The 24,158-nt window shown below is 50.6% G+C and overlaps 1 protein-coding gene across 5 annotated transcripts in view; it reads left to right on the plus strand.

Moving 5' to 3' along the window:
- Positions 1-75: 75 nt before the first annotated feature.
- Positions 76-24,158, plus strand: part of Tspan11 (tetraspanin 11) — a 50,514-nt gene continuing 26,431 nt past the window's right edge. Inside the window, exons 1-4 of one of the 5 annotated variants that reach the window (XM_010611576.3) lie at positions 505-685; positions 864-1,034; positions 17,755-17,871; positions 19,512-19,606. In XM_010611576.3, the coding sequence (XP_010609878.1) occupies positions 19,523-19,606 (84 nt within the window). In that variant the 5' untranslated portion in view covers positions 505-685; positions 864-1,034; positions 17,755-17,871; positions 19,512-19,522. Of the gene's footprint in view, positions 382-504; positions 686-757; positions 1,035-17,754; positions 17,872-18,844; positions 18,951-19,511; positions 19,607-24,158 lie in introns of those variants that run through there. The other 4 variants (XM_010611575.3, XM_010611573.3, XM_010611572.2 and 1 more) reach the window with 4 other exon arrangements.

Here is a 24,158-nt window from a genome sequence, read left to right on the forward strand (position 1 = left end):
GGCCGCTGTGCCCGGAGCTGTGCCCGCCGGCTACCGTCTGCACGCGTGTGCGGGACACAGCGGGGGGCCTTCGTGCTGGCCCGGGGCGAGTGAATCCCAAGGGCTGCTCTGCACCTCCCGAGCTGGCTCCTTGCACAGCAGTGTCTGAGACGTGCTCGCTCGCCCTGGCCCTCTTAGGCCCTGTCTCTGCACAAGCTGCGGAAAGAGGGAGCTGCGGAAGGTTCTGGGCGAGTGAGTCCCCGGAGGATAGGCGCTCACAAGTGTGAATGGGCCAGGAAGCCGTAAAGGGGAAAGGCTGGCAGGGGAGCGTCCGGACCTGGGTTCAGACTGCTGAGTGCGTGAGAGGACGTGTCCGGACGTCCCGGCAGCGGCTCATATGTGGTGCGTGGGAAGAACAGAGCTCTGGAAGACTCCCGGGTGCTCTGCAGGTCGGAAGGTGGAGGTGAAGGGAAAGAATTGAGGGTACTGTTGGGCCGGGTGGAATGTCTGTGCCTAATTTGTGTGCATGTGGATGGTAATGAAAAGCAGTCGTTGGAATCTGGAGACCTAAGTTCGGATCAGAACTTCGTGGTCATTACTGGCCTCCAGCACTCTCCCCAGTTCTCACTCAGCTGCTTTTGTGTGCCTGCGGGGACCGGGACCAATAACCACGTCCTGCCTGTCGGGAGGCTAGAGACACAAACTGGTAAATGCCCAGGTGCTTTGGGGCAGTAAGGCTCCTGGGCAGGGGCCGTTGGTTTGTGGGTGGTAGAGGGAGCCATTTGCTGGCTGTGCCCTTGATGCAGATAATGGCACTATCTGCGAGGAGCCTGTTTTGGGCTGGTGGTGTGGAAACTAGGTACAGGCCGGGGTGGTTTCCCTAGGTTTTGTGCAGATGCCTTCTGCGGCAGAAGACGAAAACTGGAAAACTGGCTTGATGTTCTCCAAATCACCCAGGGCGCCTTGACTTTCCAGATGAACGGGAGACTTCATCACCACCATTTTGCTTTTACATCTGGGCCAGCAAGTGAAGCAGCAAGGAGCCTGAAAATGGGGTGAGGAAGCTTGCCCTGCCATAGTCACTGCCGGGGTGCGCACAACAGAGTTCTCTTTGGAGGTTCAGGCCAGGATCAGGCCGCTGAGACTCACGTGCAAGAGCACCATGTCAGACAATGCTTGGTGGCTTCTCACTCTTGGTTGTCAGAGAGATTTCTCTACATGCAGTATACGTTTAATGTTTGTGGCAGGAAAGAGCCTGGTTGAGGGACTCTGAAAGCCTAGACTCAGGTTCTGCCAGGGCTCCCGGCCGAATGTGTCCTGAGGGGGCTTAAGGTCCTAGGGCTATGGCTGAGACTGACCAGAGTCACACACAGCCAGCTCCCGACCTGGCCCACCACCCTCTGGAAGAGTTTGTAGAGGAACGGTCATGTTGTCCCAAGCCCACCGTGAGGGGGAGGGGCTAGACCACACTACAACTGAGGGCAGGCCGGGCTGAGGCCAAGTACTTTCAGGGTTGCATGCGCCGAGAGGTGTCAGAGTGACCTTTTTCTGTTGGTTGCTTATATTGTGACACAGTTGTCTGGTCTGTCTGGTTTCTCGTTTTTTTGTCCCGTGGGTTTCTGTTGTTTACTTGTGCTTGCTCTGCCTCTTCCCTCGGGTGCAGACCCCACAGTGAGATCCACAGGTCATTTCTCTTCAGCCATGGAATTCGCCTTGTGGTGGTTGAGTGCACCTGGTTTAGTTTCGTGAACCTTGGCTCAAAGTCAGTAGGAAAGGGACTTTGTACACACACAATGCAGCAATAGGAGGCTGGGGGACTCTGGGTGGTGTGTGAGCAGCACTGGACAGGGAACGCTGGTCGTCTGACAGATAAGATGGTGGCTGTGTCTGTCACTGTCTCCCTTGGCTGTGTCACCAGGCAGGCTATCCAGTTGCACCCTGTGGCTAGTAGATGTCCACCAGCATAGTTTGTGTTGAGTAGCTGGTGTAGAGAGGAGCTGTTCCCTGAGCAGTGACTAGCCCCAGAAGCCGGCCACATGGTGGCACCACTCTGAGCTGTACTAACAGTAGCAGACCTCCCTGTAAAACTTCTCTCATGCTCTCTTCCTATAAATACATTGCAAACAACAGCAGCCTTGCCCCTCTGCCATGCTAACCAGGGTCTGTAACTGTGAACCAAAGCAGACCACTCTTCCTTCAGGCTGCATACGTTGGTGTTGGGTCCAGTGACCAGAGCCCACCGTGGAGGAGGAGTAGCATGTGGGTACTTTAGGGGGTGATGTTGAGGTGGGAGACCTTACAAAGTGGAGAGGAGAGACAGGAGTAAAGAATGGAGCCTTCCAGTGACTCCTCAAGACTGCCAACCTTGCTTCTTGAACCTGACCCTCCTTTGACTCCGTGGGTGCCCAGGGTCGGCAGCTTTATCCCTCAGGACAGCACAACATAGTGCAGATGGTGTGGGGCAGGGGTGCTCCAAGGTGCACGGGTTCACCCCTTGCTGTGGTGAGCTTTCTCAGGTTCCTGAGAAATATCTGCAGACCAGCACCTGCTGCTGGACTCTAGCTGTTGAGATTAAGCTCGGTGTCAGGAAAGGAAGAAGAAACCACTGAGCCCAGGTGTGTGGCGCACACCTGCGCCTCAGCTGGAACTCAGGGACAGAGAGGACCTGAGCAGGGAGGCAGCCCGTGTGGGCAGGTTTCGCCCTGGCTCTGCCCTTCCTCTCCATGTGGATTTTTCTGTCACTGTCTACCCTTCTGGTTTTTATCAATTGCATTTTTAAAACATCTGTGCAGGTCATTTACTAACAGAGCCTCATATGTTTAAAAGGCTCAGCAGTGGTCAGAAGTGGGCTGGTGTTGTCTGGTTTATCTGAGGCCTGGAACAGGTTGCAAAATCAGAGATTCCATCACTCTGTTTATTCCTGAAGGTGTATGGAGGCTGGACTAGGAGGCCTTTTGGCAGGTAAAGGTCGGAGCAGAAGTGTTCCTGAAACACTACAGAAATTTCTCCTCAAGTTTCCTTTTGTAACAAACACTGCCCTTTGGACATTTGGAGACCACTGTCTGTTCCCTGATTTAGATTTCTGTTCCTGGCCGCTACTTCAGGGTAGCTTTACATTTGCTTTCTATCTCTACCAAGTAGTGTGGCACCTGGTGAGCAGGAGCATCCAGTTCATGCTCACGTGTGGCTCTGAGGAGGGAGCCACCTTCCTGGGTCCTCAGGAGACTCGGAGAGAGCTCCTCCTCCAGGCCCGGGAACGCTGGGCTCACAGGACCCAGTGCAGTGAGAAGTGTGGGCCCTACTTCCTAAGCAGGAGGAGCCGCCCACCCAGGCGCTGAAATGTGATGTTTCCTGTGCTCTCTCTGAACTTGTTGACCTGCTCCTTATTGTTAACAGCTCATAACATTCCAAGTACAGGAGAATTAAAATTTTGAATTAGTAGCATGGCTTTTACCATTCGTCTTTGTGCCACGCCACTCAACCCCTGCTTCACGGCTGTGCGTGGCCCGCTTCCACTGCTCTCACCAGAGCAGGAGACGCTGAGCAGCACTGAGACCGTGGCTTCCAGGCCCCTCCTGCTGCACAGGCTTCTTCAGCACTGTGTCTGGCAGTGAGCAGGAAAGGAACTGGGAACTGCCCGTGTCCCTCTCCCTTCCCTCTGCCTGCTTTATTTCCCAGGTCGGTGGGGGCCCAGTGCAGGGAGTAACACTAGAAAGGCGGGGCTGCCTAACCTGCCTCTCGGACGCCTGACTCGCTCTTGTGTGTGGGCCGGTTCTGGTTTCCACGTGGAGCACAGCCTCCCAGGATCATGTCGCAGGTGGGTGCCACGTTTCCGGTACTTGCTGGACTCCAGACCCTGAGCTGTACCTGCACAGTGCACAACACCTCTGCTCACACTCGTGTACCCCGCTCCTGGATGAGCTCAAAGATAAAATGACAAAGGATCTCACGATGCCAACAACAGCAATGAACCAAGTACACAGCCCTCTGAGAGTGAGGCCCTGTAAGTCCACACAGTCACCTGCACATGAGGCCACTTTGAGGTCTGGATCAGGCTGAAAAGCAAAACTCGGCCAGGTATGATGCCACACGCCTAGCACTCTGGAAGGCTGAGGCAGGAGGATGCAAGTGCAGGCCCAGCCTGGGTTACTTAGCCTCGTACTTAAGGAGAACCTTTCTCAAAAAAAAATTTGTAGAGCATGGAATGTACCTTAGTGCAAAGACTCTGAGTCCAATCCCCAGTCATCCCCACAAAAAAAGCCAGGCCAGGCCAAGCCAAACTCCGTGGAGTTCAAGCACACTCCTGCTCAAGGGTGCTTCGGGCTCCTGGCCTTACCAGCTCTGTAGCAAAGGTAAGCAGATCAGCGGGGAGGAGGGTGAGATGGCTTAGTTGCCAAATAAACGCTTTTCTCTGCACAGAAGAGCTGCACAGGAAGGGGATTGAGAGCCTGCCCGCCCGGCCTTCCAAAAGAGAGGCTCTTCCGCATGGGGAGAGAAGATGAGGCCGGAAGTCAGGAAGGAGGATGGGGAGAGAAGGGGGACAGCAGGCTGACGGGAAACACTTTCCAGCAGCATGGAAGAGGTAGCCAAGGGCTTTGAACTTGGCAGGAGACCAAAGTTCGAAGCTAGTACTAGGGAGCAGGCGGGCGCACAGCAGGCTGGGCAGAAGCCCTCCACTCTCGTGTGGGAGAGGCAACTGCATCAGAAAATTCAGCAGGGACAGCCACACTGACACTGGCTTCCTTACTGAGTCATCCTACCCTCTACCTTGGTTTTAATTTGTGTAAAAACTGCTAGTTTGAAGTTGCTATTTCCATCATTAGATTGGGTAGCTGACTGGCTGATACAGGTTCTGCCCCAGCCTGCGAACTACTTTCTTATGACCTGCAGGCTGAAAGCGACTTTTATATATTTCAAGAATTAGAACAGATGGGAGGAAACAAAGAGCATGCAGTAGAGAAGTGGCCCACAAACCCCAAAATATGTGCCAATGAGTCCTTGGCAGAAAAGGCTCCGGATGTCAGCATCTGAGGTCCCAGCTTCAGCCCAGTTTAATTCCCAGGGACTGCAGCCTAGGAGTTGGTTTTCTTCATTCCTCCATAGCCTGGTGTCCACCAAGTGCTGAGAGGCCCTGCCCGGAAGCAGCAGCCCCCAGCAGGATGGACCTCCCTCAGCTGGTCAGGATCGAATTCTGTGTGGCTCCAAAAGCCAGATTGGGCCCAGCAGTCTGCATCCAGGTGGACTTTGACAGAGGTGCACTGGGGTCTCGGGGCTCTGCTCGCAGGCATGGCCTTTGATGCTCAGACTGCTCTACAGGCGGAGAGAGCAGGAAGAAGGGCAGAGCTGAGGGTCATGGGCACCTTCCTGCAGCCCTGGGGTGAGACCACTAGAATCTGAGAGCAGAGCCATCCCCAGCACAATGAATACCCCTACCCAGAAGACCATTTCTAATAATTTTAGGGTTGGGCTTTGTTTGGCTATTACATGTATCATTCAGAACATCAACTTACTGAAAATATCTAGTGGGTAAATGTGGGAGTTTAAACACAATTTTGAAGTACATTGAAATAATTTAAACAAGCATTATACACGCCTGTGAAGTAGGTGCGCTTGACTGTTCAGTTTCATCCTATAGCTGACTAGGGGGGTTCTCCTCCTCCCCACCTAGGAAGGACAGAGTCCACAGGGTACTTAGCCCCAGTGTCCTGCCCTCCAATGATGCAGCTTGCCTGGCATTTGTGTGAATGGAATGGAAATTGTGAACTGCTAACAGCTCACCATGTGCCAGGTGCATTTCCTTCGGTTTTAACGTGAATCATCTCCTATAATCGTCCCAGTCCTGCAACTTCAGTGTTATTGTCCCATTTTATAGTTGTGAATGTTGAGGCACAGAGAAGTTTAAAAATATCTTCCAATTCCATAACTGATGAATGGGAGGACCAAGATTCAAATCCAGAGGACCCTGGCTCAAAACCAGTGTGGGGAGGGAGGGAAAGTTTTCCCGTGACCTTCATGGCCTCACATCGCAGTACATCTAACCTCATTGGGCGTAGCAGCCCACCCTGTGTGAAGTTAGACTGCTCATGTGCCCGTCTGAGAAGCGTTCAAGGACCAGAGGCATATGGTGCCGCTGGAGAGGACGATTCCATCCTCCTTGTTCAGAGTTGCACTCACTACCAACAGAGTGGTCTGGGTCTTTCAACTCTTCCTTCTAGTGATTTCTAAAATACTATCTGTAGTCCTCCCAACAGGAGCACTGGCTTGGGAGAACCCAGCTGAGAATGCAGCTCTTTGTGGACTCGATGAGCTTGAGAATGGAGCCATGGCATCTATGCTCTGAGTCTCTCTGGCCAGCATACAGTTGGGGGCTGATATTTAAGGTTTCTTCTCCACGGGCACATGCAACGTTAACAATGGGTAGATGATGGTAGTGGTAATGATGTGATTAATGCATTCTACAAATTTGGGTAACAGCTAGGGTGCTCTGAAGCCATATCATTCCTCCAGCATTCACCCCCAGTAATTAGTGGAACCAGGGCTCTTCCTTCCCTTGGACAAGAATTAGGTTAACAGGATGAGGACTGTTGGCTAGATGCCACCAAAGTGCCTTCTTTCTTGGCCCAGAAAGGTCAAGTTGTTTTAAAAAACACAAGTATGTGAATGCCTGGCTCACCTGGAAGAACTCGGTCCTCTCCAAATGAGCTCCTGGGTGCCTAGGAAGTGTTTCCACTGACCCAAGAGGAAGAGATGGGGTTTATCTATCAGGGAGTTCAGCGATTTCAAAGGTCTCTCAGTGACTCTTGTCACCTCCTGTACTTAAGACCTAACAGCTTTATATCCGGATCCCACTGGACACTGGATTTTGGTTCAGGTGCATCTCCTTTGCACACAGGCACGTGCGCCGTCAGTCTTGTGGCCGGACGACAGCGCACCAGACCAGGAGTCTGGACACCCGGAATACCCGACTGCTAGAGCTATGCCTCTGGAGGGTCCCTGGGCTGGGGAACTACTGGTTCAGACCTGGCCACAACTCCCCCGCCATCAGAGAGAGAGGGCTGCATACCGCTGGTTCTTAACATTTTTGAGTGAGGGAATCACACACCCCTCTGGGGATCGCCTAAGACTTGTGGAACCCCGGCACATGAGTGGCAACATTGTTTTATGCCAACTGCCAGCCACTTGAAATTGCTCGTCGAGTTAGATCTCCATGAAGGGATGTGTTTTAAACTTATGGCTGAGCCATGGCGTCTTGTTCTGGGGACAATAAGGCACTGTTCTGAAAGTGAATGAGAAATTGTATGAATCCTCCTGCCTGGAGATGGAGATGAGTTCTTATGTAATCTGTGTTTTTCCTCCCAATTGGAAGCCCCCCACCCCGCCATGCTGTGCAATCCCTGAAGGTTGTGAATGCACTTAGGCATGAAATAGCAGGCTCCATAATGAAGGCTTTGTGGGAACAGCCCCTCCTCCCACTGCTCCGCAAGCCCCTTCCCGCCTGGACATCCCTGCTAGAGTCGTACAAACCACCATTGTCCCCTTGCTGCTGCTGTGACGGGGCAAGGGTGGGTGTGTGTTCACCAGCACTTAAGAGTTTAGGCACGGGCCGGGGCGCTATGACCACTGCCTTGGTCATCACCTTCCTGTCCCCACTGGCAGGAGGACACTGCAGAGGCAGGTTAGATGACCACCTAAGTCCAGCAGTGGGGAGGGTGAGACCGGTTCCCCTCTGGACATGCTGTGCCCAAACCCAAGCAAAGGTCAGAGACCTGGCAGCAGGATGGAGGGAGGGGAATCAGCCTCTGCCACACTCAGGCAGGATGCCAGCCACCTGCGGGGGACCCCTTCCCGAGGCCAGTGGCTGCTCCAGCCTCTGCTTGCAGCTCTGGCCCTGCAGATGGCAGCTGCAGCTGTGGGCCTAGGGAGAGCTGCTTGGGGCCTTCTCTCTGCAGGGTCCCACCTCAAGAAGCATTGCTGTCAGGACCACAGGTCAAGTCCAGTGGTGCGATCTCGGTTCACCATCCTTGATATGCAGCGGCTCTTGCATTTTCTAACTTTTTCCAGGGCCACTACATACTTCTCTTGACCCTACAAATAGAGAAACCCTGCGGGCCTCAGGCTGAACCCTAAACCTGAGCTCCCAAAGCCCCTGGGCCCACAGTATCCATTGCGCCTGCTCCCCGGAGGCTGTGGGTATTAGCTGTCAGCTCGTGGCCCCCTAGCTTTCCTGGTCCTCTTGCTGGCAGGCAGACCTAGGTCTGCTGTTTCTGTTCTGCATCCCCTGCTCTGGCCTTGCCTGTGCTGGGGATGGTGTTGGCCTTGGTAATCACAGGGACCCCACTCCTGAGTCCAAAGTGCAAGCTACAGTGTGGGGTCTGGGAGGCCACGGCAAAGTCTAACATCCAGGAGCTGTCTTGGGGAGAGGGAAACGAGCTGCAGTCATCCCCAGCCAAGGGTCCCCAGGACCAAGCCAAGGCCCAGAGTAGTGCCAGGTCTCCTGGGCAGAGGTGATTCTCATCTTCGAGTGGGAGCTGAGCCCAAATCAGGGAGGCCCTGCAGTGACCGAAGCTGGGATGGCTAGCCTCAAATGCAGACAGGTGCATGCCCCTGGAGAGAGGAACCAGAAGCCGTGCCCACTGTGCTCACTCCAGGGCAAGGGAGTGGCCCAGAGGGTGGACCTGAATTTCGGCCAAGGTTGTGTCCTTGGGTGAGTCTCCTCCCCCGGTGGGGTCCTGAGGGGCTCACACCATCGCTTGTACAGGTGGCCAGTGAGCCACAGTGGGAGGGACGACCCAGAGCAGGTTTCCCGCCACTGCCTGGTGGGGAGTCCATTGGCCCCAACAGACATTTTGATCAAAAAGTGGATGGCGAGGGCTGGGGATTTAGCTCAGTAGTTCTGCCACCTGCCTCAAAAGCACAAGGTCCTGAGTTCAATCCCTGAGTTACTAAAACAGAAAAAAGAAAAAAGAAAGAAAAAAAGTGGGCAAGCCTGTGGGACAGTTTGGCCCAGTAAGTTAAACATGGAGTCACCACATGGCCTAATAATCCCGTTCCAAACAGTGCTACTCAAAGGAATCCAACACAAATGTGGGAAGCAGCTCGCTTCCACAGTAGCCAAAAAGTGGGAACACCCAAATGCCCAGAAAGGATGAGTGAAGGGTTGGGTGTAGAAAGAAAACAGATTTGTTGTTTCCAGCGGTAGAGGGAAGACTTTCTGAAGGTGGGGAAGGGGATCTAGAGAAGGATGGAAGAGGAGAAGGGAGAAAAGAAAGATCAAGATACAATTTTTGATACCAGTTCCCTGAAACAACATAGTTATGTATCACAAACATATAATTAATAAATAAATTTAAAATAAAGTCAAATGACTTTTCTGTATGCAACACCTGCTTTGATAAATTAAGGTTAAATACCTGTTTTTAAGAAATGGCCCCCCACCTTTAGAATGGGTTGCACCCTTCTCGGGGTGCCACACAGCCTCGGGGGAAACATAAGTGTTCTCTGTTCCAGGAAGGAAGGCCCCTCTTCCCTCAGAGCCCGAACTCTATTGCTCTGAGTGTGTACTTTTGAATTTCTGCCTAATAAAACTCTTACTGACTAGTCCTGAGAAGGCTTTTTCTGTGAAAGGAGTCAGCAGAACTGCAGATCTGTCCTAGCAGTGGAACCAGTCAGGTTCCTTATCTCTGCCTTGGGAGCTCGCAGACCAAGGCCCGTGTGGGTCAGGCTTGAGTTTTGAACAAAGGAGCCCCCAGAAGCTTGCTGCATGTTAGGGCTGGAGGCACCACCTGAACTTGTGCAGAGGAAGCCAATCCTCCCAAGGTCAGGAGCAGAGTCCTCGCTAGTGCATGCAAATGGAGCAAAATGTAGCCATATACTTAGGAAAATAGACCTCCCAGGACTTAAAAACCAAGTTTTCTAATGATAGGATTTTAATTCAAGGTCCACCCACAGCACCATCCACATGACTCTAGTTAGCAGTCAAACCCCACATTTGGTCTACAAGAGCAGCCTGCATTCCTTTACCTGTACACAGCAGATGACTTCGTGTTTGTCCAGAGGCCACAGCCCGGGTCTCACTAGGGCCTCTTGGGTCCTAGACCTCAAAGTCAGGGAGATGGCTGAGGAGGGAGAAGGCTCCCGAAGCTGGCCTCTGCAATGCTGGCCAGCATCGTACTTCCAACCTGGGTCTGCCACCTCCCAACCCTCTAGCTGAGGTCCTCACCAAGGACTTCACTCCAGCCAGAGACCCCTGGAATAAAAGAGGCTGTGAGAAACCCAGGCTGGACCTCTGAGGGAGAGGTCAGACTTCCACATGCGGCCCTGTGAGTGCCTCCTGCGCCTGGCTCTCCACCTACGTTCAATGCCTCAGGTCCCTCTTCTGTGAAAGGGAGGGAAGGCCCTTATAAGTGGATTGTTTTAGGTACTAAATTAATTAATGTGCAGATAGCACTTAACACAGTACGTGAAGTCAGCATCTGATAAATATTTAAGTTATTATTGTGCATCAAAGTCTTGTTGACAGGCACAAGAGCACACAGGCTGTGAAAGTTAGACCAGGCCTGCCTGCCACTGAGGTACAGAGTGAGAGCCACAGTGCGCGACCCCAGCCCCTGCTGCCTCAGCTCGGGGTCTCAGGCAGGCATGGTGAGCAGGCCATAAATAGGAAGACAGGGCCCAGATGGTGAGGCCTGCAGGAAGCACTCTGGTAAGTACACTTTCATCCAAAGCTAAATTAAGTTGCAAAGTAAACACTATAGTGCTCTGTTCCTTTCCTGCTGGCTTTGCCCAAGAACTCCGAGCTGGAACTGGTACTTAAGGGGTGAAGTCAGGATAAGATCTGGTTTTTACCCCACACATGCTAGTTGTATGGGAAAGTGTTTCTGTTGTTGTTTGGTGAGTTAAATGGGTTTTTGTATTTTTGTTTTGATTTTTTAAAGATGGGGTCTCTCTGTGTTGCCCTAGCTGGCCTTGAATTCTTGGCCTCATGCCATCCTCTTGGCTTGGCCTCCTGAGTAGTTAGGACTACAGGTGAGCACTGCTACTCCTAGCTTTCTTTTTTTAAATTGACATATAAAATTGTATCTTTTCCATATACAACATGATGTTTTGGAATATATATACAAACCAGCCCAGAAGATACATGAGTGCTAAACCAGTTCCAGAAAATACGCTATCAAGAAAAGAAAAAGGATACACCAACAGATAAAGAAGGCAATGATAGTAAATGACCAACATATCTCAGTAATATCTCAATTTTAACATCTCAAGTGTCCAATTAAAAGACACAGATAGGAAGGCTGGATCAAAAACAAAATCCAACAGTCTGTTGCATACAAGAAACTCATCTAATCCAAAAAGATTCATAGACTAAAAGTTAAAAAATGGAAAACAGCATTTCACGAACCAGGACTCTGAAAACAAGCAGAAGCAGCAATTCAAATATCAGACATGGTAAACTTCAAGCTAAAACTGCTTAGCAGAAACAAAGAAGGCCATTTTCATTAAGGAAGCAATCCAACAAGAAGAGATGGCATTGTTAGACATACATATGCACCAAATGCTGCAGCACCTATCTTCATAAAACAAGAGCTGCTAAAGTTAAGAGATCAAATAAACACTAACACAATTGTAGTAGGGAATTTTAGCAGCCCACTTTCACAAGAGATAGATCAGCTACACAGCAGAAAAGAAATTTCAGAGCTGAACCACAGCCTTGAACGTAATGGACATATACAGAGTTCTCCACCCTTCTACAACAGAATATACATTTTTTTCAGTAGCACATAATACTTTTTCCAAAATAGGTTACATATTAGTCCAGAAAGCCTTCTTAAGTAAAAATGAAAGAATAGAAATTACCCCATACCTATGATCATACCACTGTGCAATGGAAATAGAAATCACTGACAGAAGAAATTTTGGAAAAGGCAAAAACTCCTGGAACATTAACAGTATACTCCTAGATGATCGATGGATCACAAAAGATAGAAGAAAATGAAAAATTCCTGTAAGTTAATGACATTGATGGTACAACTATTGAACCTCTGGCTCACTATGAAAGTAGTTCTAGGAGGAAAATTCATTGCAATCAGTGCTCACAGTAGGAAGACAGAGAAAACTCAAATTGGCAAACTTATGAGAAATCTTAAGATCCTTGAGAACAACAAACCAGCTCCAGACCAAAATTAAGGAGGGAAATTATAAAGATGAGAGCAGAAATCAATGAAATTGAGGCAAAAATTTTTTTCAACAAGTTGAAGAGCTGGTTCTTTAAAAGAAAAATAAAATAGTTAAGCCCCCTCCCAGACTTACAAGAGAATGTGAGAAAAGACTCACATCAATGCAATTAGAAATGAAATAGATAAAATCACAACAGACACTGTGGAAATCCAGAACTACTTCAGAAGATTATATTCCAGCAAAGTAACAAATTTTGAAGAAATTCCTAGACACATACAAACTACCAAAACTAATCCAAGAAGACATAATATACTTAGCAATCCAATAACAAGCAATGAAATTGACACAGTAATAAAGGATCTCCCAACTAAGAAAAGCCCAGGACCTGATGAATTCACTACTGAATTCTACAAAAACTTTAAGGATGTTATATCACTAATACTTCTCAAGTTCTTCAAAGAATTAAAAGGAATGGAGTGCTCCCAAATTCATTTATGGAAGCCAGTATCACCCTGATCCCAAACACAGATAAAGACCCAACTAAAAGAGAAAACTATAGGCTAATCTCCTTAATGAACATAAATGCAAAACTCTTCAACAAGATATTAGCAAATACAATGCAGCACATTATCAAAAAGATCATACATCATGATCAAGTAGGATTCATCCTAGAGATGCAAGGATGGTTCAATGTACATAAGCCAATAATTGTGATAACTCACATAATCAGAAGCAAGATCAAAAACCACATGATTATATCAATAGATGAGATAAAGGCTTTCTACAAAATCCAACATCCCTTCATTATAAAAACCCTGAAGAAAACAGGTATACAAGGACCATACCTGAATATGATAAAAGCTTTGTGTTATAGACCAATAGCCAGCATCCTACTGAATGGGGAAAAACTAAAAGCATACCCCTAAAATCAGGAACAAGACAAGGATGTCCACTATCACCTCTTCTATTCTAGCACTTCTATTCAAGTGCTTGAAACATTAGCTAGAGCAATTAGGCAAGAGAAAGAAATAAAAGAGATACAACTAGGAAAGGAAGAACTCAAATTATCATTATTTGCAAATGACATGATACTCTACATAGACTACCCAAAGAACACCAAAAAACTCTTAGAATTAATAATGAACTGCAGCAGTGTAGCTGCAGTGTAGCTACAAAATCAACACACAAAAATCATTGGCATTTGTGTACAACAATAAATGGGATAAGAAAATTATGAAAACAATACCATTCACAGTCACTTTCAGAAAAACAAAACATGTAGGAATTAATCTAACCAAGAACTGAAAGCCATCTATATACTCTGAAGAAGGAGATTGAAGAGGAAACCAGAAAATAGAAATATGTCCCCTGCTCCTGGATAGGCAGAATCAATATTTTCAAAATGGTCACACTCCCAAACTGTTACAATCCAAGTATCAACAACATATTTTACCAATCTAGAGAAAACAATCCTGAAATTCAAGTGGAGCCAGAAGAGATCAGAATAGCAAAACCAGTTTGGGGCCATAAGAAAAGCAGGAGGCATAGAAATAGTTGACCTCAAGCTATACTACAAAGCAATAGTGATAAAAATGGCATGGTTCTGGGACAAAAACAATGTGGATCAATGGACTAGAAGAACTGAGGACACAGAAACTTCCCCAGACACATTCAACTATTTGATCTCTGACAAAGGGGCCAAAAGCATATACTGGAGGAAAGACAGCCTGTCCCACAAGTGTTGCTAGGAAAACTGGTTACCTGTGTGCAGAAGATTGAAACTGGACCCTTATCTCTCTTCACATACTAAATTAAAATCAAAGTAGATTAAAGAAACATTAAACCTACTGGAAGATAAAATAGGTAAAACATTAGAGTGTAGGTGTAGGAAAGGATTTTTTAAACAGAACCTCAAAAGAAATAACACCAAGAATCAACAAATTATATCAGATTAAACAGCTCTGTACAGCAAAAGAATCAATCAGTAAAGTGAGGAGACAGTCTTCAGAATGGAAAAAATGACCAGCTACTTCTCAGTCAGAGGACTAATATCTAGAACATAAATAGAACTCAAAAAAATTAAACAACCTAAAATTAACAATCCAGTCAGGAAATGGGCAAGAGAAATTAACAGACACTTCACAGAGGGAGAAATACACATGGTCAACAAATATATGAAAAACTGCTCTGGCCTTTAGAGAAATGCAAATTGAAACAATGCTAAGATTCCATCTTACTCCAGGAAGAATGGCAATCACTAAGAAATCAAGCAATAACCAATGCTAGTGAGGCTATAGTGCAAAAGAAATCCTTCTTCATTTTTAGTGGGCATATAAACTAGTACAAACTTTATGAAAATTAGTATAGAGATTTCTCAAAGAACTGAAACTGACCCCCCTGGGTATCTTCCCCAAAGAGCTCCAGCCACCACATTGCAGTGATGCGCCACATTCACGTTGATACAGCACGACTTATCATCGCTAGACCCTGGAAGCAGCCTGTGTGCCCATCAGCAGATGATCGCATAAACACACGTGGTATCCATATATGATGAAATTCTGCTCTGATATAGAGTGACAGATTTGAGACATTTTTGGGAAAGTGGGTGCACCTGAAAAATATAATGTTGAGTGAAATAAACCAGATGCATAAGCTGAAATACCACACGGTACCTCATTTGAATAAAGCAAAGTGCAAACAAAGAGAATAATAAAGGATGGATAGAAAGGGACAAAAAAAAATGGATCTCTTGCAATAGGAAAGTGATCCAAGGGGAAAAGTGGGAGAGGTGAAGAGGAGGGGAAATGAGTAGAATAAAATATGCCATGTACAGGAGCCTAATAACCCCAATTAGTCTAAACATTATGTGCCATAACATGAGCTAAGATTAATAATATAAACAAGAATGAAAAGTGGGGTAGGGGAATTAGAGGAAGGAGAGAGGGAGGAAAAGGAAAGCAGATTTTTAAAAAAGAAACAAGCTGTGGTATATATGTGTACCCACTGCCCAAGATGATTTTAAACTTCATGAACTATAAACATATACTAAAAAATTAAAAATTACAACTAAAAAAAGAATTTCAAACAAAAAATGAAGAAGGAAGTCCTGCTGTTTGCAACAATTTGGATGAACCCAGAAGACACTATGCTATGGAAATACATTAGTTTTATTTTTATTTTAGAATCACCAAGGCCCCTGAAGGCCTCCCCTGGGAATGGAGAGACAGGAACCTGAGCTTCCGCTGTGGGAGCAAACAGAGAATATAACTTTGGTGAGAACCCCCAGAGTCAAAAATGGAAAAAGAAGGATAGTCATGGCCGGCTGAGGCCAACAGGACTGCTGTTGAGTCCTGGTGTGGTTTAGATCTGGTGTGCCTCATGCATCCGCAAAGTGACTGGCTCAGGGGAGCTGTGGCGGACTTGTAGGGATTGGGGCCTGGCTGGAGGTGGGCCACGGCCTGGAAGAGGACGTCTCCCCGCCCGGCTCCTCCCTTCTCCTCGATTCCTGGTTGCCATGAGGCAAGCAGCTTTCCTCCACCATGCCCTCCACTATGTCCTGCCTTCCCTGTGCTGGACGGTGCCTCCCACACGGGAGCCCTCTATTTCAGGGGGCCCTCCTGGTGATTCCTGTGTGTGCCCAGGGGAACACGCCAGGAAAAGCAGCCACTCTGTGCCTGGGCACTGGCAGCAACTGTGGGAACACAAAGGCAGGGAAGAGGTCCTGACTCAGAGCAGATCGCCAAAGTGGAAGTCTCCAGCCTGTGAACATCATAACAAACACAATCCTGAGAATGACACCCCCACTGCATGGCCGGGGTACTGGGTGTTGCTCTGGGGGTCAGGGAAGGCTGGGTTCCTCTGAGCTTGGTGCGTTTTGGTGGGCTAGAGCAGCTGGTGTTTCAGATCCAGGGCTCAGCATGGAGAGAACCACAGAGGGGGCGGCAGCATGGCCTTGCAGAGATGGTCCAGGTTCGGGAAGGCATGGTCCTTCCTTATACTCCTAGGCTTGGTCATGGCTCTGAACCACATGTGGACAGTGGCCCCCAATGTATCTCTCTCCCACCTGCCCCCATCCCCTTGGGAACACCTCCTCCCACCAGTTCAGGAACTACAACTCTGAGCTCCTGTAAACATACATAAAATCCACTTATGAAAGGCAGTCTGCTTCCGGCAATCACGCACCACTCCTACAGTTAATGGAATGGTTCAAGGAGGGTCCAGGGCTGGTCGCTGTGCTCCCTGTTGGGAGTACTGAGACCCATGGCAGAGCTGCTGTGGGCTTCTCCTCTCCAGAGACTGCTGCAGCCCTGACCACACCACTCCCATGAACGGAGGTAGGTGAGAGACGAAATCTTGGAGGGGCAGCTGGCAGGAGAGGGACTGTGTGCTTTGCCAGCCACCAGAGAGCTGCGGTCCCCAGTCACCCTTTCCACCACAAGACACTACTGACCCTCAGTCCTCCAACTGATTCCCGCAAACTGACTCCGGGCCTCCACCCACAGCCCTCCCCTGCTCCAGCCAGGCCGAGCCCTGCTTCATGGGGACCCATCCCTGTCCTCCAGTACCTACTCCTTGCTCCTCAGGGTGCCTGATTTCCTCTCCCTTCTGAGGGGATGGGGTCCGGGCTTCTCCTCCCGAGGTGTTGCCTGCACTGCCCACTTGACAGGTCCCCATGCACCAGGTCTGCCAGCCACCCAGGCTGTAACCCTGGTCTCCTGTGGTCTCTGCCTCGCCTCTCCAAACTCGGACACCGCGTGACCACAACTTTCAGCCCTTGGCCCCCCAGTCAGGGCACAGTGTCTCGGGAAGAGCTTACTGCAATCCCCGCTCCTGGTTATTCCCATCTTTAAAAGGAGAGAATTAAGCTTGGTGATGTTTGCGCTGTAGATGGATAGCAGTACTTGAGTGAGCTGCGTGCGCTCACCTGGGGTGCTGAAACATCTAAGGCAGGGGCACACTCCATCCTGGGCTCACCCCACCTGTAGGCCCCTGGACTCCCTGCTCCCTCACACCTTGTACCGTGGTTCGTTGTGAGCAGTACTGAATGGCAACGTAAAGCATAAGGAAGCTGCAAGTCTGCGAGTCTCTGTGGAAACCAAGTCTGGAGATGAGCAGCCCAGGGATGCTGTGGCAACTTCTTCAAACCCACTGCGCTGTCCTTTTCAACCTGTGCTTTCTGGTTCATAGTTCAAAGTGGCCGCTTAAACCTTAGCATCAGCATTCCTTCGACATGACAGTGGAAGGGCAAGGTAAAGAAAAACAGGGTCTACTCCAGAGGCTGAGGCAGGAGGATCACGGTGAGCTCAAAGCCAGCCTGGGATACATAGTGAGTTCACAGAAGCCTGAACTACATAGCGAGACCCTGTCCCACTCCCCCACCCCCAAGAAAAAGGATAAAGAATACTCAGGTAATTAAAGATAAAGAACAATGTTTGACAATGATAGAGGGACTAACCCACAAGAGGGCTAGCAAACCCCAGACCTGTTTGCACTACTTAAAATGGCTGCTAAATCCAAACTTAACACAAATACAGGGGACAGGCAGACTCCAGTGCTCATGATCCTTCTCAATAGCTCGTCTTTTCTGATAACCCACAGAGCAAGCAGAACGAACCCAGGGAGGACAGGAGCTGCCACTGCACAGGGACCATGCAAGGCTGAAACACCAGCGTTCTATCCCTGCAGCCACAGGGTTCGTGTGCCTTCCATGTGCAGGTGTGTGGAACACACCCATAGGGTGCCCTGTCAGCAGCTGCTCAAACCAGCTGCCTGCTAGCAGCTCATTCTGGCACAAGCACCACAAAGGAGGCTGGGAAAGTTCGCCTGCTCCGTGTGGCGGTCATTTTGTCACACTGCACAGAGAGGTTCAGTAACTACCCACAGTCACATAGCCATGCAGGCATCTAGCCCCACGCTGGCACCAACACTCTAGGACCTCTGCCATCCCTGGTACCTGTGACTTCCAGGAAATCATTTTAAATGGATGTCTCAACTCAGATGTGTTAATTTCATCATTCCTTCCACGGACGATTGGATGGAGCCAGGTGTTTTCCCTGACCCTTTCTCCCATGAAAAATGGGCTGAAATTTTACCATCAGAAATGTGTTTCTTTTTGTTAAGTCCTATTCTCTCCCTGAAGTTCTTTTTAGAAATGCAACTTCCCAGCGGGGCACAGAAGACACACACTTGTGTAAGTTTCTCAGCCTAGGCAACTTAGTGACTTAGCCTCAAAGTATAAACTGAAATGAAATAAAATAGTCGCTAGGGATATAGCTCAGTGAGAAGGCCCTGGGTTCGAGCCCCAGAACCACATACACACACAGTGGTTTCCCTTGGTGGGGAAAGTCTGTGGTGGAGCAGAGGACTTGCAAGAGGAGTCAGAGACGAGAGCAGGCTGTCAGCTCTGTGGGCGCCCTGGCCGCCGAGCCCAGGGGCGACTGCAGAGTGAGCGGGGACAGCTCCCACAGCCGACGCCGGCAGACCCCCACCTGCCACTGTGTTTTGTGAACTTCCTTTTCCTCCCTCCATCTCTTCTGCCTCCCTGACTCTCAGAGTGTGTTGGAGAAAAATGGGTTTTGTCTTTTTTTAACAAGAAGACTGAAAGTCTTAATGACCTTCTCCAAGGTCTGCAAATAGAAAGCTTAGTACAGCCACATTTGCTTTTCTTTGTCTCCCGCTCTGTCTCCAGGAGCCCTGAGCTTTGAGATTAAAGGCTGGGCCCTTACTCGGGAGGAAGTAATTGAAATTGGCTGAGCACCGGCAGGAGGAGGGCAGGGTGAGCGGAGGAGATGGAGGTGAGCAGAACCAGGCTCCTTACTGCAGTTCCAGGGGAGCAGCTGCTTGGCGAACTGGGTGTCCTTGGGGGTGAGAACTCTGAGGGCTGGGAATTCAAGTACTTGTGCCAATCCACGCCACAAGTCAGTCACGCCAGCCTCATGGGAGTCGTGTGACAGATCAGGGTTTGAGCCCGGTTATGGGACCGCTGGGCCTATAGGGACCTGTTCCTTACCTGGGAAGTCTAGGGCCTGGGACTGGTAGAGCAGGAGGAGCCACGGCTGGGGTCTGTGCCCGCACAGCCCCTCTGTCCCTCCCTCCTGCTGTGTGTGCATGTGTGAAGCAAGTACACACATGTGCCGTGACGAAGAATGAGAACAAAACGAGGCCCGCGCAGGATCTCCCGAAGACCTGTGGGTCAGGCCTGCGTCCTGAGGACAAAACTGGCATCAGAAGTGGCAGAGGTGCCCCCTGGACTGCCTGCCCTCTAGGAGGTGTGCAGTGGCCACCACCTGAAGCCTCTGGCATGGTAGGGTGACCCGGCTCCGAGGCGCCCTCCAGCTCATCTGTGTTCCCTGCAGGCCCGGCGATCATGGCCCAGCACAGGAGCGAGCAGGATGACTGGCAGGTCGTCTACCTGAGGAATCTGCTCTTCGTCTTCAACTTCTTCTTCTGGGTGAGTGAATTCTGCACATCACCCTCCTCCCCAGCCACCAGGAGTCCGTCAGTTTCTTCTGCGCCAGAGGCCCCTAAGGGTCAGGTGCTGTGAGCAGCAAGGTGGTGTGTGCCTATGCTCCTGGGGGTAGCCAGGGAGCTCAGTCTGCAGGTTGGCGTGGAGTCAGGCTGCGCGGCCTTGACCAGGGGCATAGCGGTGCCCTTTTCATGCCAGTGCCCTGCACTAGAGGCCAGCGCTTTGTTCCCTGGCACTGGTCACGCTGTGCCCTGTGGGAATGTGACCGCCTAAAGCTCACTTGGGCTATGTTCTCCAGGCCTGGGGCAGAGGGACCAGAGTCTTGGGACTGGGGCTGTGCTGCCCATGGTAGGAATGGTGTCTCTGCAGTGACTCCCTCAGGAAGCCTCCCTGGTTGGCCTTTTCTGGAACAGTGCAGAGTCCATCCACCCAGGCAGTTATCTGGTGATTGGGAGCAGAATGCCATCAGCATTCTTAGAAGACAGAACTGGATTTTGTGCCACCCAGGGCTGCCCCTTGGATAGTTTCATGGGCTCTCAGGAAGTCGCATGCCAGGGTGGGACTCCGTTTCCATGCACTTTCCTTGGACACTTGATGCCGATTGCCAAGACTGTGGCAGCAGTGAGGCTGCACAGACCCAGCTGAGCAGCAGTCTGGGGAGAAGACAGTCATCTGGTGCTGTCTAGCAGAAGGCGGACACACTCAGGTTTGTTTAAACACGTTTTGCAAAATCCTGGGAGGAGCAGTCACTGACCAGCCACTCTGTCTTCCAGGCGACCTGGAGGGTAACAGTGGGTGCGACAGACCTGAGCTGTGCGGGGCGGGCGGGGCGGCATCCTCAGAGACCCGGCGGGTGTTGACCCAGCCGGTGTTGAGGACCCCTTCTGAGTACGCATTTCTTTGTAAGAATGTTCTCCTGATCATTTTCAGATGACTCATGTGCACACCACAGATAATCTCCAAAAGATTGAGAAGTATAAGAAAATAAAAATTACGCCATCGCATGTTGGCTTCCGAGCTGCCCACAGTGGGGTGGCGGTAGATGGCAGCAGGGTTTGCCCCCACCCCTGGCCTGAAGACAAGCGGCTGTGCTTCACCTGAGGCCGGCCAGACCCTCTCCTTGCCACTCACACCGCTTCAGCTGGGGACTCTCGACAGCCCCTGGCCCACAGTGGCAGTGGCACTCAGGTCTCCACCTCGCCTCGCATTCTGGACCTCTTCTTATCTCCACGAGCCATTTGGCTCTTCTAGGACAGCAGTGGACTGGGCCACACAAATGACCTCATCTTAACCTGAGTCCTGCTGCCCAGACTTCCAAATAAAGTCACTACTCCCGCCTGTGGGGACTGAGGTCCACACACATCCCTTGGGAGACAGGTCACCCACACCACTCGCCATCCTGGGCTGAGCCCTGGGCATTCCTTCCATACTTTGAGCTGATAGGGGGAGAGGTGGTGACCCCACGGTAAGACAAACCATGGGGTGGAGGGGTCAAGCGGTTGGGAGATGCAATGGGCAGAATTAGGAATTAACTCAGCATTTGGACAGGGGACAGGAGAGAAGCAGTTTGGGGCCGGATATAGACACGGTGGTTCTGGGATGGGGTAGCAGGTGCTGACACCAGGAGAGCCCCAGTGAAGGGAGCGGAGACAGCTGGGGCGGGAGCAGGAGAGACATGGCTCAGAGAAGCTGGAGCCTAGTGGGCCATCAGGGTGAACAGAGGGGACACATGGAGACCCCGAGGCCTGGAGCTGCCCTTGGCTGAACACAGGAGCATGTGGAGAGCAGCAGAGGCAAGGGTTGGGGGGCAGAGCTCACTATAGACCCTGTCCCTGGGCCGTGTCCATGGGCTCCTGGCACTGAGGCTGGTGTGGGTGACCTCGAGGTAACTCAGTGGCCATCCTGAGGTCCCTTCCAGCCAGAGTGGACCAAGTTGATATCCTTTAGAGCAGTAAGGAGAGGGTGCGGCTGGCCAGCAGGTGGGCAGCCGCTAGGAAGGGACCCTGCCCTTAGCCATCTCCAGCTTCCTGTTAGAAAATCGGCCTGGCACCCACCTGCCTGCCTGAGACCAGCCTTCCAGACCCAGGCAGCTCAGCCTCATTCTTGTGACACAGTGACTAGGAAGATTCCAGCCTTGTTCTTTGGGCAGGGGTCACAGTGTTCAGTACCCTCACCCTGCCACCCTGTTCAGGAGATACAGGGCAGACTGCTGACCTGTCTTTTCCCAAAGCAGAGCCCAAGTTTACACCTCACAGCACCCTCATCCTTGGGGATTGACCAAATTCCTCAGGGGGGAACTGTCCCCAAAGGCTCCTCTCCCACACAGACACCCTTGAAGTCCCATTGCTCTCCCCTCCACTGAACCCAGTTATAAACACAATGCTGCCTGTGTCCACAATGAGGGTGGCTCACACCCACCCATGGGTGAGTCACAAGGCAGAGCAATGGGGGGACCCTCGGACATCCACCAGGCTGCTGCTCATGGTCACCGCCCTCCCCCAAATGTCGAGGAGCAGGGGCCAGGTGAGGCTGGGAGGAGCAAGGTGAGAGCCCAGCTGTCTTCCCCAGAGCATCTCTTTGATGCCCCACCCAAGGCCAGTGCAGGACAGAGGGTCCCGGGGCTCCCTGCAACTGTGCAGCTCCACATTTGAGAGATGCTGCTGGGTTAGAGCCTCCCACAAGTTGTCCCCTGCCACCCTCCACACAGCCCTGGAGGGGCTCCTACCTCAAATGTGGAACAGGCTCACCAGCTTCAGGTCTTCTTCTGGTGGTAAGCAAAGCTAATGTGGCAGCCAGGTACTCTGGTACTGGGTCAGTAATGATAATGATTATTTAAAAGTTCATTCCACAGTTTTCATTAAGTACCCACTAAATGTCAAGCGTAGTTCTGGGTGCTCAAACACAGCAGTGGAAAAGTCTCCTGGTTTCTGGACAGACTGTGGGCTTCCTCCAGCTTGACCTTCCACTCCTGTCTTCCTGGGTCATCCTCCCAGTGCCCCTTGGGGCTGTGCACAGCTCTGTGAGACTCCATTTTGCAGAATGTGAAGCTGTTTCCCCAGCATTCAAGCTCCATGATTATTTCCTGCAGAATGTTCAGTGCCTCGGCTGAATTGTATCCCCTCCAAGTTTCACATGCTGAAGCCCTAACCCAGTGGGGCTGATTTGCAGACAGGGTTTTTGAGAGTCATGAAAGGGAGGGTAAGTGCGGTCATGAGGGTGGGCTCTGGGCCCAATAGGAAGTACAAGAGGCTTTCCACAGGCAAGCTCTACACAGGCCATGTGAGGACCCACAGAAAAGCTGCCAGCTGAGAGCTGAGGCAGCCAGGGCCTTGAGCCTCGACTTCCAGACCCCAGAAGTGGAAAAAATGAGTTCTCTTGCTTAGGCCACCCAGTGTATGACCTCTCATGATGCCAGTCCAGGTAGACCAAGCCATTAGACAAAGCCCCTGGTCACTCTGCCCTCACACAGGACAAATGAGAATCCAGTGCCTATAAGAATTAGAGGTTGATATTTTGAGAAACATTCAGTACAGTTTCGGGAGCATAGTAGGTGTTTGCTGTCTTGCATGGCCATCGTGAGGACAGGAGCAACCACACCTTGTCCCACGGTGCTGGTGCCACCTGTGTAAGAAATGTGCCAGGGTATGGTGGTGCACACCTGTAATCCCAGCCTCTTGGAGAGAGAGGCAGAAGGATATTCGAGGCCAGCTTGGGCAACTCAGCAAGAAACTGTCTCAAAATGAAATTTACAGGGGCTAAGGATGTGGTTCTGGTAGAGCCCTGCTCCAGTTCCTAGACCCACCCCAAAAAGGAAAGCTAAGAAAAAAAGAAACATATGCACATGTAAGAAATGTTAACAGGAAGCATTATTCATGAAACTAAACTCACTTTCAAGAGTGTGCCACTCTCCGGCTTTCTGTGACTGTTATCATTAAGTGCGGGCTGCAACTCACGAAGCATTTCACAAGCCCAGAGTCACGCTCCAGGTTTGAAAGTCCCAGGCAGCCCGATGTCTGCCCAGCCTGAGCAGGCTGGTGATCGCGTCCTTCCCATCGCCCTGTCCCCTCAGGTTGGGGGCCAGGCCTGACACCACTTTCCTGCCTCCTTCATGAACCCAGAAAGCGCAGGTGCCCAGGTTTCCCAGTATGGCTGCCTGGGAAGTGTGCTTCTTCTCCCCACGTTTTCTGAACGGCTCCCTACAGCTCCCATCAGCCCTGCAGTGTTGCTCTCTAATTTATTATTTTAATTAGATGCTTGGCTGTGTTAATAATCAAAACTTTCCCAGCCTCCCAGGAGCTCTGCCAGGCTGCTGGAAGAGGCTGCAGTGGCTGCCTCTGCTCAGGAGCTCTGTCCCTCCCTGAGTGCTGGCTCGGCCCTGACGCTTCCACAGGACCCCTGGTGACAGAAAGGAAGTGGCCCCAGCCCGGGACTCACTTCTGGGCACAGGAAGGGCCAGGGAGGGAAGAGCCTTCTGCTCATGTCCAGGCCCAGCTGGGAAGTCCTCGCATCTGGTGTCCCCTGCTGAGGCTGTGCATTC

Source organism: Fukomys damarensis, unplaced genomic scaffold, assembly GCF_012274545.1.
Source record: "Fukomys damarensis isolate Sample0158 unplaced genomic scaffold, DMR_v1.0_HiC HiC_scaffold_19, whole genome shotgun sequence".
Classification (NCBI taxonomy): domain Eukaryota; kingdom Metazoa; phylum Chordata; class Mammalia; order Rodentia; family Bathyergidae; genus Fukomys; species Fukomys damarensis.